Genomic DNA, 16,985 nt, shown 5'->3' with positions numbered 1-16,985 from the left:
AAATATTCAAAGTAATCATACAGAAGCTGAGTCACCCATCAGAAAAACCCTGTAAGAGTTTTAACATCTTAACTATTTTTCAGCTACCAAGTTCAAGATGATACTATGATGCCAACCAGACTTCTTTGGGCAGAGGACCCCACCATATGTCTTGGAGCAGTGCCTCTCCAGATCCCTGTCCCACTAGGGAAAGAGAGAGACAGGCTGGGAGTATGGACAGACCTGCTAATGCCCATGTTCAGTGGAGAAGCAGTTACAGAATCCAGACCTTCCTCCTTTGGCACCCCACAATGATCCTGGGTCCATAGTCCCAGAGGGATAAAGAATAGGGAAACTGGGGGCTGGGTGATAGCGCATCGGGTTAAGTACACATGGTGCAAAGCAAGGACTGGCTTAAAGATCCCAGTTGGAGACTCCAGCTCCTCACCATGCATAAGGCCCCCAATTTGAGCCTCAGCACCACACTGGAGTACCAAGGCACCAGAAAAAGTTTTATGGGTTCTGCTTGGGAGCTACGAGCAGCAGATCGCTTTCTCTCCTCTCCTCTCCTCTCCCGGATCAACTAGGAATACCAAAGGAGACCACCTGGACCGAAACAAGACAGGACTAGAATGACCACAGAAACCCAGTAAATCACCCGTGAGTACAAACACGCGTGGCTGGTGACAGAGAGGAGAGAGGGGCCTAAGGAGAGATTAAGTGACTGCTAACAGTTCGACAGTTTGTCAGTGGAGACACCACCTCCAGTCTGCTCCACCAACAAGGGGACAGCTGAAGGGAGGAAAGGACTCCCCAGAGACTCACCAAGTACAACTCTGAGTCTCCATTGCTACTACCCTCAGAATCTGGAGCAGCAACAGGGAGGGCACAGAGATCTAACCGGGAAACTCAGGAGAAGACCTATACCTCGGTGGCATAGCTGAAGGGCTGTGAAAGTCTCTTTGCATAACCACTGGATTATCTCTGCCACACCCTGCTTTATCTCTTGGTCAGGAGTCATTGATTAAGCCAAGAAGCCTATTGATAGTTTAAAAGCCCTCAGGCTACCATAGCCTACAGGGGAAAAAAAAAAAGGCTTTTACACCACTGAACTCCAACTCAGGGATTGAAAAAACTGTTAACTTATATAAAATGGTTAAAACAACAAGAAAAAATAATGGAGACTCGAACCAGGACAAGAGTCTAGCTAAAAGTCCTCCAGAGGGCGAAGCACAAAACAACGAGTTCAACATCCAAACATTAGCTAAGGAAATAATAACAGGAGTGAGTAAAGAATTTGAAAAAATTGTAATCAGAACTGCAGGAACAACAAATGAGAATATGGAAGAAAATTCTAATAATCTCATGGTTATTAGAGAGCTGAAAGCTGAAATTGCTGAGCTAAGAAGGCAACTAGCTGAACAAGCTAAAACAGTATCAGAGCAGGGTAACAAAATAGATGAACTCCAGAAAGCAGTAGAGGGCAGAGAGAATAGAATCAATGAGGCTGAAGACAGAATTAGCAAGATTGAGGATGAATTAGAGACAACTAAAGAAGAAGTAAGAGACCTCAAAAAGAGATTAAGAGATGCTGAAAACAACAACAGAGTCCTATGGGATGACTTCAAAAGAAACAATATACGCATTATTGGCTTACCAGAGGAAGAAAGAGAAGGGGAGGAAGAAAGCGTTCTCCAGGCCATAATAGCTGAAAATTTCTCTAGTCTAGACAACACCAAAGACATAAAGATTCAAGAAGCCCAGAGGGTCCCAAACAGAATTAACCCAGACCTAAAGACACCAAGACATGTCATACTTAGATTGGAAAGGAATAAGGATAAAGAAAGGATCCTCAAGGCTGCAAGAGAAAAACAAAGAGTCACCTACAAAGGAAAACCCATAAGATTAGCAGCAGACTTCTCCATACAAACACTACAGGCCAGAAGAGAATGGCAAGATATCTATCGAGTGCTCAATGAGAAAGGCTTTCAACCAAGAATACTATATCCTGCTAGACTGTCATTCAGACTAGATGGAAGCATCAAAACCTTCTCAGACAAGCAACAGTTGAAGGAAGCAACCTTGAAAGCCTGCCTTGAAAGAAGTTCTGAAAGGTTTCCTATAAACAACCAGACCACCACAAATAGAACATATATCAAAACACTCTAAAACTCTACAAGAATGGCGTTAAAATATCTTCAATCTTTGATATCAATAAATGTGAATGGCCTGAATTCACCTATTAAAAGACACAGAGTAGGAAGATGGATCAGAAAACACAACCCAACAATATGTTGTCTACAGGAAACTCACCTAATGCAACAAGACAAACACAGACTTAAAGTGAAAGGATGGAAAACTATCATACAAGCCAATGGCCCACAAAAAAGGGCAGGAACAGCTATTCTCATATCTGACATGATAGACTTTAAAATAGATAAGATTAAAAAAGATAGGAATGGACACTACTTAATGCTCAGAGGATCAGTCAATCAAGAGGACTTAACAATTATTAATATCTATGCACCCAATGAGAAGCCATCTAAATACATCAAACTTCTACTGAAAGAGCTACAGCAATATATTAACAGTAACACAATCATAGTAGGGGACTTCAACACCCCACTATCTCAACTTGACAGATCATCCAGGAAGAAAATCAGTAAAGACATAAGGGAGCTAAATGAAGAGATAGATAAACTAGAACTATTGGACATTTTCAGAGTCATTCATCCCAAGAAACTGGAATACACATTTTACTCAAATCCACATGGATCATTCTCAAGGATAGACCATATGTTAGGCCACAAAGACAGCATCAGCCTATTCAAGAGCACTGAAATCATCCCAAGCATCTTCTCAGACCACAGTGGAATTAAACTAACACTTAACAATCAACAAAAGATTAGTAACAGTGCCAAAATGTGGAAGCTAAACAGTACACTTCTTAACAACTTCTGGGTCAAAGAGGAAATAAAGGAAGAAATCAAAATGTTTCGAGAGTTCAATGAAAATGAAGACACAAGCTATCAAAATATTTGGGACACAGCTAAAGCAGTCCTAAGAGGGAAGTTCATAGCTATACAAGCACACATTAGGAAACAAGAAAAGGCACAAATAAACAGCCTGATTGCACATCTTAAAGACCTAGAAGAAGAACAACAAAGGAACCCTAAAGCAACCAGAAGGACAGAAATTACTAAAGTTAGGGCAGAAATAAATAACATTGAGAATAGGAAAACCATACAAAAGATCAATGAAAGTAAATGTTGGTTCTTCGAAAGAGTAAACAAAATCGACAAACCTTTAGCCAGACTCACAAAACAAAAAAGGGAGAAGACCCAAATAAATCGGATAGTAAATGAAAGAGGAGATATCACAACAGACACTGCAGAAATTCAACATATCATGCGAGGCTTCTATGAACAACTATATGCCACCAAGTTAGAGAACCTGGAAGAAATGAATGATTTCCTAGATACCTACCAACTTCCAAAACTAAGTCAAGAGGAAGTGGATAACATGAACAGGCCCATCACAGCTAATGAAATTGAAACAGTTATCAAAAATCTTCCCAAAAATAAAAGTCCTGGACCAGATGGTTTTACAAATGAATTCTACAAAACTTTCAAAGAAGAACTAATACCTCTACTTTTAAAAGTCTTCCAGAAGATTGAAGACACTGGAATACTCCCTGCCAGCTTCTATGAAGCCAACATCACCCTGATACCAAAAGCAGACAGGGACACAACCAAAACAGAAAACTACAGACCAATATCTCTGATGAACATAGATGCGAAAATATTGAACAAAATTCTAGCCAACCGGATACAGCAGTATATCAAAAAGATTGTTCATCATGACCAAGTGGGGTTTATCCCAGGCATGCAAGGTTGGTTTAATATACGTAAATCAATCAATGTGATCCACCACATCAACAAAAGCAAGACCAAAAACCACATGGTCATATCAATAGATGCAGAGAAAGCCTTTGACAAAATACAACATCCCTTTATGATCAAAACACTACAAAAAATAGGAATAGATGGAAAATTCCTGAAGATAGTGGAGTCTATATACAGCAAACCTACATCCAACATCATACTCAATGGTGAAAAACTGGAAGCATTTCCCCTCAGATCAGGTACTAGACAGGGCTGCCCACTATCACCATTACTATTCAACATAGTGTTGGAAGTTCTTGCCATAGCAATCAGGCAGGAGCAAGGAATTAAAGGAATACAGATTGGAAGAGAAGAAGTCAAACTCTCCTTATTTGCAGATGACATGATAGTATACATGGAAAAACCTAAGGAATCTAGCAAGAAGCTTTTGGAAATCATCAGGCAATACAGTAATGTGTCAGGCTATAAAATTAACATTCAAAAGTCAGTGGCATTCCTCTATGCAAACACTAAGTTAGAAGAAATTGAAATCCAGAAATCAGTTCCTTTTTCTATAGCAACAAAAACAATAAAATATCTAGGAATAAACCTAACCAAAGAAGTGAAAGACTTGTATACTGAAAATTATGAGTCACTACTCAAAGAAATTGAAAAAGACACAAAGAAGTGGAAAGATATTCCATGCTCATGGGTTGGAAGAATTAACATCATCAAAATGAATATATTACCCAGAGCCATCTACAAATTTAATGCTATCCCCATCAAGATCCCAAGCACATTTTTTAGGAGAATAGAACAAATGCTACAAATGTTTATCTGGAACCAGAAAAGACCTAGAATTGCCAAAACAATCTTGAGAAAAAAGAACAGAACCGGAGGCATCACACTGCCAGATCTCAAACTATATTATAGGGCCATTGTCATCAAAACTGCTTGGTACTGGAACATGAACAGACACACTGACCAGTGGAATAGAATTGAGAGCCCAGAAATGAGGCCCCACACCTATGGACATCTAATCTTTGACAAAGGGGCTCAGACTATTACATGGGGAAAGCAGAGTCTCTTCAACAAATGGTGTTGGAAACAATGGGTTGAAACATGCAGAAGAATGAAGCTGAATCACTGTATTTCACCAAATACAAAAGTAAATTCCAAGTGGATCAAGGACTTGGATGTTAGACCAGAAACTATCAGATACTTAGAGGAAAATATTGGCAGAACTTTTTTCCGCATAAATTTTAAAGACATTTTCAATGAAACGAATCCAATTACAAGGAAGACTAAGGCAAGTATAAACCTATGGGACTACATCAAATTAAAAAGCTTCTTCACAGCAAAAGAAACCACTACCCAAATCAAGAGACCCCTCACAGAATGGGAGAAGATCTTTACATGCCATACATCAGATAAGAGTTTAATAACCAACATATATAAAGAGCTTACCAGACTCAACAACAAGACAACAAATAACCCCATCCAAAAATGGGGGGAGGAACTGGACAGAATATTCACCACAGAAGAGATCCAAAAGGCCGAGAAACACATGAAAAAATGCTCCAAGTCTCTGATTGTCAGAGAAATGCAAATCAAGACAACAATGAGATATCACTTCACTCCTGTGAGAATGTCACACATCAGAAAAGGTAACAGCAGCAAATGCTGGAGAGGATGTGGGGTCAAAGGAACCCTCCTGCACTGCTGGTGGGAATGTCAATTGGTCCAACCTCTGTGGAGAACAGTCTGGAGAACTCTCAGAAGGCTAGAAATGGACCTACCCTATGACCCTGCAATTCCCCTCCTGGGGATATATCCTAAGGAACCCAACACATCCATCCAAAAAGATCTGTGTACACATATGTTCTTGGCAGCACAATTTGTAATAGCCAAAACCTGGAAGCAACCCAGGTGTTCAACAGCAGATGAGTGGCTGAGCAAGTTGTGGTATATATACACAATGGAATACTACTCAGCTGTAAAAAATGGTGACTTCACCGTTTTCAGCCGATCTTGGATGGACCTTGAAAAAATCATGTTGAGTGATAAGTCAGAAACAGAAGGATGAATATGGGATGATCTCACTCTCAGGCCGAAGTTGAAAAACAAGATTAGAAAAGAAAACACAAGTCGAACCTGAAATGGAATTGGAGTATTACACCAAAGTAAAAGACTCTGGGGTGGGTGGGTGGGTGGGGAGAATACAGGTCCATGAAAAATGATGAATGAAATAGTGGGGGTTGTATTGCTAAATGGGAATCTGGGGAATGTTATGCATGTAAAAAAAAAAAAAGAAGAAGAAGTAGAAACGCAAAGCAGAAATTGACTGAGTTTGGAGTATGGCACCAAAGTAAGAAAGCAGAAGTATACTAGAATTAGCAGTGAGTACCTCCCTAATACTTCCTCTCCACTTTTCCAAGCTTTGGGTCCATGATTGCTCAACAATTTGTTTGGCTTTGTATGTTAACTCTCTTTTCAGTCACCAGGTTCCAGGTGTCATCAGGATGCCGGCCAGACTTCCCTGGATTGAAGACACCACCAATGTGTCCTGGAGCTCAGCTTCCCCAGAGACCCATCCTACTAGGGAAAGAGAGAGGCAGACTGGGAGTATGGACCGACCAGTCAACGCCCATGTTCAGCGAGGAAGCAATTACAGAAGCCAGACCTTCTACCTTCTGCAACCTTCAATGACCCTGGGTCCATGCTCCCCGAGGGATAGAGAATGGGAAAGCTATCGGGGGAGGGGGTGGGATATGTAGATTGGGTGGTGGGAATTGTGTGGAGTTGTACCCCTCCTACCCTATGGTTTTGTTAATTAATCCTTTCTTAAATAAAAAAAAAAGTTTTATGATCAGTTCTATAGCATATTTCCCTGTATCTTTCTCTGTCTATTTGTTGGCTTCTTTTTTTTTTTTCAAGAATAAGAAAACACAGTCCAGGAGACAGCACAGTGATATAATTCTGACTTAGAAGTATTAAGTCCTCTCCCTAACACCCAAACAAAAAAATAGTATACACCTATATTCATAGCACAATTCCTAATAGCTAAAACCTGGGAGCAACCCAGGTGCCAACAACAGATGAATGGCTGAGAAAGCTGTGGTATATATACACAATGGAATACTATGCAGCTGTTAAGAACAATGAAACCACTTTCTCTGACCCATTTTGGATGGAGCTAGAAGGAATTAAGTTAAGTGAGCTAAGTCAGAAAGACAAAGATGAGTATGGGATGATCCCACTCATAAACAGAAGTTGAAAAAGAAGAACAGAAAGGGAAACTCAAAGCAGGATTTGACTGAATTTGGAGTAGGGTACCAAAGCAAAAATATCTGGGTTGAGGGTGAGGGTGAATGTTCGGCTTCACTGGAGGTGGGGGATGGGGGTGGAGAGGATGGGATGGAACACAGTCTTTTGGTGGTGGGAATGGTGTTTATTTACACTCCTATTAATTTGTAGTTATATAAATCACTATTTAATTAATATGAGAGGGGGGAAATTGATTGAATGTCTCAAACTTTTTAATGCACAGACCATAGGCTGAGTCTTTGATATGTTGACTCTCTTAAAAGCTTAGACCAGGGGGAACAGAAGCAACCGGTGGCATCAGTCTATAAGACACAGCTATATACAAATAATGTCAAAGGACACAAATCATGGTGATATTGTGTATGTTACAGAAAATCCTAGCAAAGGGATTTTTCAAAGTTAACCCAATTGCCAAATAATTTGAATACAGCAATAATTATCTATTTCCTTCTTAAACCCTAAGACAGCAGGAACCTCCCGCTTCCTCTATAGAGCCTATATTTCCCCCAGTCCTGGAACCTCTAGGATGGGTCACTCTCCAGCATGATTTTCTCAATTCATACCAAATGATATTGCATCTGCTAATCCCAGACTAATCAATGAAACAAGTACCACTTCAGCATGCTTCACTTCAGACTGTATGCAGAGACATCATGAGTAGAATGTCAATCATTCAGCCTCATAGGATTCTCTAATTCCATTTCAGGTGGTTCACTTCCTAACAAAGTCCCAAAACCTAGATATAGACCAGGTCCCATGAGATAGGGCATATGTTCACATGTAACCATAAATTAGGGCAAGATATATACCAGAAAGCAAAAGTACACAATTGTTTGCAGTGAGTCAGTATAAAGTTCCTAATGAAATAGTGTCTACATAGACTTAGATACCCTCCTCACCTACTTCCTATTATACTTCCCTCAGTCACTCCATAGCTAACCTTATCAAAGTAAGGGCTGCAAAAGCTGAATAAGGGCAAGAGACTGGCACACTTTAATGATGACTCTTTAGTCACTATCAGGCCACCCCATCAGCTGGGGCCATAGTCAGGGAGTACTGAGATTTCCAAACAGACATGATGGGCCTAGACCTGAAATAAATCCCTCTCTCCAATGTTACTAGTCGTCTCTATCAGAAACAAAACAATAGACCCCTTTGTGGGCCCCCATAGGACCTTGCCCTCAACTTGGATCAACAACAGCAGAGAATGTTCCATCCTCCGAAGGATGCTTCACCTGGGGAAGATGGGTCCTGAAATTGGGGCATCTTGGAACGTTCCTACTCATGACCACAGAATGTGAGCTCAGATCTACAGGGATGTAGAGGTCACAAAGGCTCCAAATTGATGGGTTTAGAGTCAACAATATTTATACACCTTCCTCATATTTGGGTGCTACTCTCTTCCCTGATCCACCTTTCTGGTCCTTTTTCCAGCCATGACATCATCTTCCCCAGATAATAACTTGGATCTACCTACATATCAAGTTTCAGGCTCAGGAGAAAAAAAACAAACTAGCATAGTCATGGGCTCTTTGGAATATAAAATAGGCCTACTAGCTATCTACAAAATGGAGACCCCCCCAACTCTTCATCTGCACTATTCCAGCCTTTAGGTTCATGATTAGTCAACAACTTGTTTAGCTTTATATGTTGACTCTTATTTCAGCAACCAGGTTCCAGATGCTACCACAATGCCAACCAGAATTCCCTGGACAGACAATTCCACCAATGTGTCCTGGAGCTCCGATTCCTCAGAACCCTGCCCCACTAGGGAAAGAGAGAGACAGGCTGGGAGTATGGATCGACCTGCGAATGCCCATGTTCAGCGGGGAAGCAATTACAGAAGCCAGACCTTCCACCTTCTGCACCCCATAATGACTGTGGGTGCATACTCCCAGAGGGATAAAGAATAGGGAAGCTAGCTAGAGAGTTGGACCAGCTTAAGGATCTCGGTTTAAGCCCCCGGCTCCCAACCTGCAGGGGAGTCACTTCACAGGCGGTGAAATAGGTCTGCAGGTGTCTATCTTTCTCTCCCCCCCTCTGTCTTCCCCTCCTCTCTCCATTTCTCTCTGTCCTATCTAACAATCACAACATCAATAACAACAATAATAACTATAACAACAATAAAAAACAAGGGCAACAAAAGAGAAAATAAAATATGTTGATTAAAAAATATAGGGGGGAGTCGGGCGGTAGTGCAGCGGGTTAAGTGCACATGGCACAAAGCGCAAGGACAGGTGTACCAGTTTGAGCCCCCGGCTCCCCACTTGCAGGGGAGTCACTTCACAGGCGGTGAAGCAGGTCTGCAGGTGTCTTTCTCTCCCCCTCTCTGTCTTCCCCTCCTCTCTCCATTTCTCTGCCCTATCCAACAATAATGACATCAATAATAATTACAACAATAAAAAACAAGGGCAACAAAAGGGAAAATAAATAAGTAAATAAATAGGGAGTCGGGTGGTAGCACAGTGGGTTAAGCGCACGTGGCGCAAAGCACAAGGACCAGCCTAAGGATCCTGGTTCGAGCCCCCGGCTCCACACCTATAGGGGAGTCACTTCACAGGCGGTGAAGCAGGTCTGCAGTTATCTATCTTTCTCTCCCTCTCTCTGTCTTCCTCTCCTCTCTCCATTCTCTCTGTCCTATCTAACAATGACGACATCAATAACAACAACATTAATTACAACAACAATGAAAAACAACAAGGGCAACAAAAGGGAAAATAAATACAAAAATATATAAATAAATAAATATTTTTTTAAAATAAGGAAGCTGTCAGGGGAGGGGATGGGATATGAAGTTCTGGGGGTGAGAATTGTGTGGAGTTGTTTCCCTCTTATCCTATGTGGCGCAAGCGCCACCGTGCAAGCTGCCAGCTTCACTGGAAGATCAGCATGACTGGACTCTCCAGGCCAAACTGAAATCATCTTACCTTTTGCCATGTATAGGGCTTGGGATTAAGCTCTGTATGGTGTTAATAATCTTTACCTATGACCAGGCTCAGAGCCTGACCAATAATAAAAATAGGGAGTCGGGAGGTAGCGCAGCAGGTTAAGCGCAGGTGGTACAAAGTGCAAGGACCCCGGTTCGAGCCTCTGGCTCCCCACCAGCAGGGGAGTCATTTCACAGGTGGTGAAGCAGGTCTGCAGGTGTCTTTCTCTCCCCCTCTCTGTCTTCCCCTCCTCTCCATTTCTCTCTGTCCTATCTAACAACGATGACAACAATAACAATAACTACAACAATAAAAAACAACAAAGGCAACAAAAGGGAAAATAAATATTAAAAAAATAACAAAAATAATGACAAAACCTGTACTGTACTCTGTTAAGATTGATCATAATAGAACAAGCAATATCAGTAATGCAGAATTGTTCAGGAGACTCCAAGGGGAAGAAATGTTTCCTCTTTATCTACACCACTTCCTTTAGTATTACACCTAAAATATAGAGAAATATTGGTGGTTCCCACAATGGAGGGGCCACCTTACATAGCATAATTAATAAATAGAAAGTTATGGTACCCACCTAGATATAATGGGCCTTTTTTTTTAATGAGTGGGTTTTGTTTTTCTTTTTTTAATTATTTATTTACTTTCCCTTTTGTTGCCCTTGTTGTTTTTTATTGTTGTTGTAATTATTGTGCTGTCGTTGTTAGATAGGACAGAGAGAAATGGAGAGAGGAGGGGAAGACAGGGGAAGAGAAAGACAGACACCTGCAGACCCGCTTCACCACTTGTGAAGTGACTCCCCTGCAGGTGGGGGGTCTTTTTATCTACCACCCACCACTATGCTTCCACTTCCTTATACAGGAAATAATACATGAGAACCTAGGTCATACAGTGAACATACACAGAAGATGGATTCCAGTTAGAGAGCTTAACTTTATGGAGAGGCTGGCCAGGTCAGCACCACCTTGGTGCCCTCTCAGTAAGGAACAAAACAAAACTCCTTGATCAAACAATGGAACATATCTTATGAAAAATGGGCTGCTCAATTCGTTTAAGGCCCCTAGAAACATAAGCTTGAACTTTCTATAAACCATGGCTTCTGATGCATAAGGACAAGAGGATGGCATAAACATATAGGCAGACTATTAATCTTAATCAATAGAACATTTGCCTGACACACAGGTACAGGAATAACAAAAGACATAGAAACTATGATGTGATCTTTAGGGCGAAAAGTTCCCCTGGAATGTGAATGTTCCACAAAGCAGGAGGTGTTCCCTACCTGAGCTGTTCTTACTTGGTGATTTTTGTATTAATAATCAAAGCCTTGGTGATTTATGTACTAGTGACCAAAGCCTTGGTGATTTTTGTTTTAATGACCTAAGCCTTATGAGACTACAAAAATAAAGTTCTGCTTGAGCAGACAGAGGTGCCTCTCTGCTGCTCCTGAAGCAGTTGACGTGTCTCTCATCTTATTCTCACCGACACCCCTCATTTTTCAGGATACCTATATAACCTGCTGGGGCTGGCTCCCGGCACCTATGGTTTTGTTAGTGTTTCCTTTTTATAAGGAAAGGAAGGAAGGAAGGAAGGAAGGAAGGAAGGAAGGAAGGAAGGAAGGAAGGAAGGAAGGGAGGAAAGAAGGGGTATTAAGTCCTGAGTTCAATTCCTAGTGCTGCCATGTGCCAGAATGATACTATGGTTGTTCCTCTCTCTGGAAATAAACCTTTAAAAATGAACAAGTTGGGGGCCAAGCAGTAGTGCAGTGGGTTAAGTTCAGGTGGCACATAGCACAAGGACCAGCATAAAGATCCCGGTTTGAGCTCCCGGCTCCCCATCTGCAGGGGGGTTGCTTCACGGGCAGTGAAATAGGTCAGCAGGTGTCTTCTCTTTCTCTCTCTCTCTCTGTCTGTCTTCCCCTCCTCTCTTGATTTCTCTCTGTCCTGTCCAACAACAATGACAGTAATAACAATGATAAACAAACAACAAGGGCAACAAAATGGGAAAAATAGCCTCCAGGGACAGTGGATTCATAGTGCAGGCACTGAGCCCCTGCGATAACCCTGGTGGCAAAAAAAAAAAAAAAAAGAACAAGTTAATGGTAGAATTGCTCATAAATAAGCCACTGGCAAAAGTGTGTGTATGTGTTTGTGTGTGTGTGTATGTGTGTGTGTGTGTGTGTGTGTGTGTGAGAGAGAGAGAGAGAGAGAGAAAGAGAGAAAGAGAGAGAGATGAATTTTTTTTTTTTTTATTATTGCTGGGGCTGGGTGCCTACAACACAAATCTACTGCTCCTGGAGGCTATTTTTTCCTCCCAGGAGCTATTTGTTTTCCCCTTTTGTTGCCCTTATTGTTTTATCATTGTTGTGGTTATTATTGTTGTTGTTATTGATGTCATTGTTTGATAAGACAGAGAGAAATGGACAGAGGAGGGGAAAACAGAGAGTGGTAGAGAAAGAGAGACACCTGCAGACCTGCTTCACAGTTTGTAAAGCAACCCCCTGTAGGTGGGCAGCCACTGGCTCCAACCAGGATCCTTACATCGGTCCCTGTGCTTTGCGCCACATGCGCTTAAACTGCTGCACTACTGCCCGACCCCCAACGTGATGAAATCTTAAACTTTTCCATTCTTTTAGCAAAAGGATTTATTCGAAATAAAACTTTAATATTGTGAAAAGTGCTCAGGCCAGGTGATGGTGCTCCTGGCTGAGCAAATACTTTAGCCGGCACAAGGACCTGGCTTCAAATTCCTAGTCCCCCATCTACAGGGAAGAAGTTTCACAAGTGATGAGGTAGTGCTGCAAGTGTCTCTTTCTATTTCCCTCTTTATTGCCTTCTCCCCTTTCAATTTCTCTCTGCTCTATCAAATAAAAGAAAGGGGCAAAATGGGGGGTGGGCAGATGGCTTCTGGAAGCAATGGATTGTTTGTACAGGCACCAAGCCCTAGTGATTAACACTGCTGGCAAAGAAAGAAAAAAAAGAACGCTTAAGGAGATGAATTAAACCAAAGCTGTCTCATAAAATGTGCTGCAGTTTTGGGGGCTGGGTAGTAGCTCAGCGGGTTAAGCACACATAGTGCAAAGTGCTAAGACCTACTTAAGGATCCTGGTTCTAGCCCCCAGCTCACCACCTGCAGTGGAGTCATTTCACAAGCGGTGAAACAGGTCTGCAGGTGTCTGTCTTTCTCTCCCCTTCTGTCTTTCCCCTCCTCTCTCCATTTCTCTTTGTCCTATCAAACAACAGCTATAACAACTATAACAAGGGCAACAAAATAGGAAAAATGGCTTCCAGGAGCAGTGGATTTGTAGTGCAGGCATCGAGTCCCAGCAATATCCCTGGAGGCAAAAAAAAAAATTTTTTTTTTTTTTTTTGCTGCAGCTGTGAAGAGTAGGTATAAATTTGCCCTTCTCTCTGAAGAATAAGGTAGAAACAGAATTCCTGAAGACAGCCACCTACCTCTGTGCCTCCCAGCCGGTCTGCAGATCCCTCTCTGTAGGTGTTTAGGTACCCATCTACGAGGGTAGTTAGATCAGACATCATCTCATCCATCAGTGCCAAGCGAAGAGGTAATAAGTAGGTAGTTTCCAGGGCCAAAATTTTTAGTAAAGAGGGTGAAAGAGGTCGTGTAAACCACACTTCTGGGTTTTCCTGGAGACACCAAAACAAATTTCTCTGAAGATGACGTAGAACTTTAAATAAACTAGCTTTATCTGAGTGGTGCTCAATTTAAAACAAGATTTAAGTAACCACTGTTACTGATGTTTTCTTGAATTCTTACCTTCTACTTTCACACTATGTCTAGCCTGAAAATATACATATACACACACAATACACATTTGATATATGTAATACTGTGGAAGAAACAGAAAGTGGAAAAAAAATGAGAGGGAAATAGATTAGAACTTCTCACTTAAAATTGAAGGCAGCAGACTTGATTATATGATCAAAATTGTAGCCAATATGGTCACAACATAAGTTTGCATGCAAGACCATGAGGAACCAAAGGAAATATAACTTACTATAGAAGTAATTGGTATGAATTTTGTTCCATTGCCTAAGTGGAAATTTCCAACAAAATACCCCATTGTCTAGACTTTAACTGAAAATTTATTTCAGAATGCTTTTTAATTGATAACCAACAAATGTGGATCCTGGATTTGAGTCCATAAACATAGTTTGGAATTAGACTTTGACGATGCTCTCACATGTATGTAAACATTGTGATTTTGGCATAATTGTGCTGAAAAAGAAAAACTTTTATATAGGTCATCCTTTTTTTTTTTTTTTTTAACCAGAGCTCAGCTCTGGCTTATGGCAGTATGAGGGAGTGAACCTGGGACTTGAGAGCCTCAGGCATGAAAGTCTCTTTTCATAGCCATTATGCTATACCCCCACCCATAGGTCATCCTCTAACACTTACCTGAATCAGCTTTTGTCTCTCTTCCAGAAAAATGAGATATTTAGGCGCTACTTTAAGGTGCTGGATTAAACTCTCCTGCAAAGTACTAATGCAATTTGGAAGAAAGCCACCTGTTTCCATGGAAAACTGAAGGACATCTGCAACCTATAGTATTAACAAAAGACAAATGGGTCAGTCAGTAGAAAATAGTTCTCAAGTAGGGCACCAAAGTAAAAACCCTGTGGTGAGGGGTAGACATGCAGCTTCCTGGGCCAGTGGGGGGTGGGAGTGGGTGGGAGGGATGGGTCACAGTCTTTTGGTGGTGGGAATGGTGTTTATGTACACTCCTAGCAAAATGTAGACATATAAATCACTAGTTAATTAATATGAGAGGGGGAAAATCAATTGTATGTCTCAAAGTTTTTCAAAACACAAACTGAATCTTTTTAATATATAGGCTGTGTATTTGATATGCGGACTCTCTCAAAAGCCTAGACCAAATAGATCAGAAGCATCCAATGGCACAGCTATATACAAGATACTGGGTACTGTACAGCAAACCATAACAAAAGGACTTTTCAAAGTTAACCCAATTACCAAATAATGTGATGATAACATTAACTATCCATTGTCTTTTTGAACCCTAAGACAGCAGGAACCTCACATCTCCACTATAGAGCCCCTACTTCCCCCAGTCCTGGAACCCTTGGATAGGGCCCACTTTCCCGTATGCCTCTCCCAATCCATATCAAATAATATTGCATCCGCCGATCACAACCTAACCAACACAACGATTGCCACCTCAACATGCTTCACTTCAGACTGTGTCCAGAGACTTCACGTGTGCAATGACAACCCTTCAGCTTCATTACTTGGGTGAGACCTTTCCTTTCATAGTATACTCTAATTTCATCTCAGGTGGTTCACTTTCTAACAAAGTCCCAAAACCTAGATATACACCAGTTTCTGTGAGAGAGAGTATATGTTCACACGTATCTATAAACTACTGCAAAATATATACCTGAAAGCAGAAGTACACTAGAGTTTGCAGTGAGTACCTCCCTAACACTTCCTCTCCACTATCCCAAGCTTTGGGTCCATGATTGCTCAACAATTTGTTTGGCTTTGTATGTTAACTCTCTTTTCAGTCACCAGGTTCCAGATGCCATCAGGATGCTGGCCAGACTTCCCTGGATTGAAGACCCCACCAATGTGTCCTGGAGCTCCGCTTCCCCAGAGGCACACCCTATTAGGGAAAGAGAGAGGCAGACTGGGAGTATGGACTGACCAGTCAACGCCCATGTTCGGCAGGGAAGCAATTACAGAAGCCAGACCTTCTACCTTCTGCAACCCACAATGACCCTGGGTCCATGCTCCCAGAGGGATAGAGAATGGGAAAGCTATCAGGGGAGGGGGTGGGAAATGGAGATTGGGTGGTGGGAATTGTGTGGAGTTGTACCCCTCCTACCCTATGGTTTTGTTAATTAATCCTTTCTTAAATAAAAGAAAAAAGAAAAAAAGAAAATAGTTCTCATGGTAGAAATATAGATAAATGTCCTTAAGTATCATTACCCCAAGAACTCACAGGGTAGAAATAATGTCAGCAAAAGAACTTCTTAGGTTGTTCAAATGAACTTATTTTGAAAGACTAGAGGAAAAGGTCATCCAACTTTAATGCATTATTGTCTACTTTCTTTTCCATTTTTTTTATTTCCCTATTTATATTTTATTTTTCTCCAAGAGTACTGTTCAGCTCTTGGTTCAGTACTGGTTCATGGTGGTGCTAGGGATTGAACCTGGGACCCTTGGTGCCTCAGGCACGCAAGTCTTTCTGTGGAAGGATATTTGGAAGTAGTAATAGGTGTAAGTGTGACTTAGAAGGGAAGAGAAGACAGGACCACAGAAAAATGGGATTTACTATTATTATTAATTATTATTATTATTATAGAAATAATAGTCAGCCCATATCTGAGACCTTGGAAAAACTACTGCAGCTGCCTATGGAGGGAATGAGAACACAGAACTCTGGTGGTGGGAATGGTGTGAAATTATACCTGATTATCTTATGATTTTGTAAATCAATTAAATCACTAATTTAAAAATAAAAAGAAAAGTCTTTATTTTTTTTTAAAGATTTTATTTATTTATGAGAAAGATAGGAGGAGAGAGAAAGAACCAGACATCACTTTGGCACTGTGTTGCTGGGAATCGAACTCGGGATGTCATGCTTCAGAGTCCAAAGCTTTATCACTGCGCCACCTCCTGGACCAGGAAAAAAGAGTCTTTTTGCTATATAATTATGCTATCTCTCCAGCTCTATCTGAATGTCTTACGGTTGTTTTTTATTTTATTCTCTTTATCTATTTTTTAAAAAATATTTATTTTTTTATTTATTCCCTTTTTGTTGCCCTTGTTGTTTTATTATTGTAGTTATTATTGCTGTCATTGTTGTTGG

The 16,985-nt window shown here is 41.1% G+C and overlaps 1 protein-coding gene across 2 annotated transcripts in view; it reads right to left on the bottom strand.

Annotated features, from left to right (window-relative positions):
* EXD1 (exonuclease 3'-5' domain containing 1) overlaps positions 1–16,985 on the bottom strand; it is a 66,704-nt gene that overhangs the window by 5,774 nt on the left and 43,945 nt on the right. For both annotated transcript variants that reach the window (XM_007536335.3, XM_060175061.1), the window contains exons 10-11: positions 14,552–14,695; positions 13,588–13,779 (exon numbers count right to left, since the gene is read on the bottom strand). In XM_007536335.3, the coding sequence (XP_007536397.3) occupies positions 13,588–13,779; positions 14,552–14,695 (336 nt within the window). The remainder of the gene's footprint in view (positions 1–13,587; positions 13,780–14,551; positions 14,696–16,985) is intronic.

Source organism: Erinaceus europaeus, chromosome 16 (genome assembly GCF_950295315.1).
Source record: "Erinaceus europaeus chromosome 16, mEriEur2.1, whole genome shotgun sequence".
NCBI classification, from domain to species: domain Eukaryota; kingdom Metazoa; phylum Chordata; class Mammalia; order Eulipotyphla; family Erinaceidae; genus Erinaceus; species Erinaceus europaeus.
This window is presented reverse-complemented; position numbering and strand designations above follow the sequence as displayed.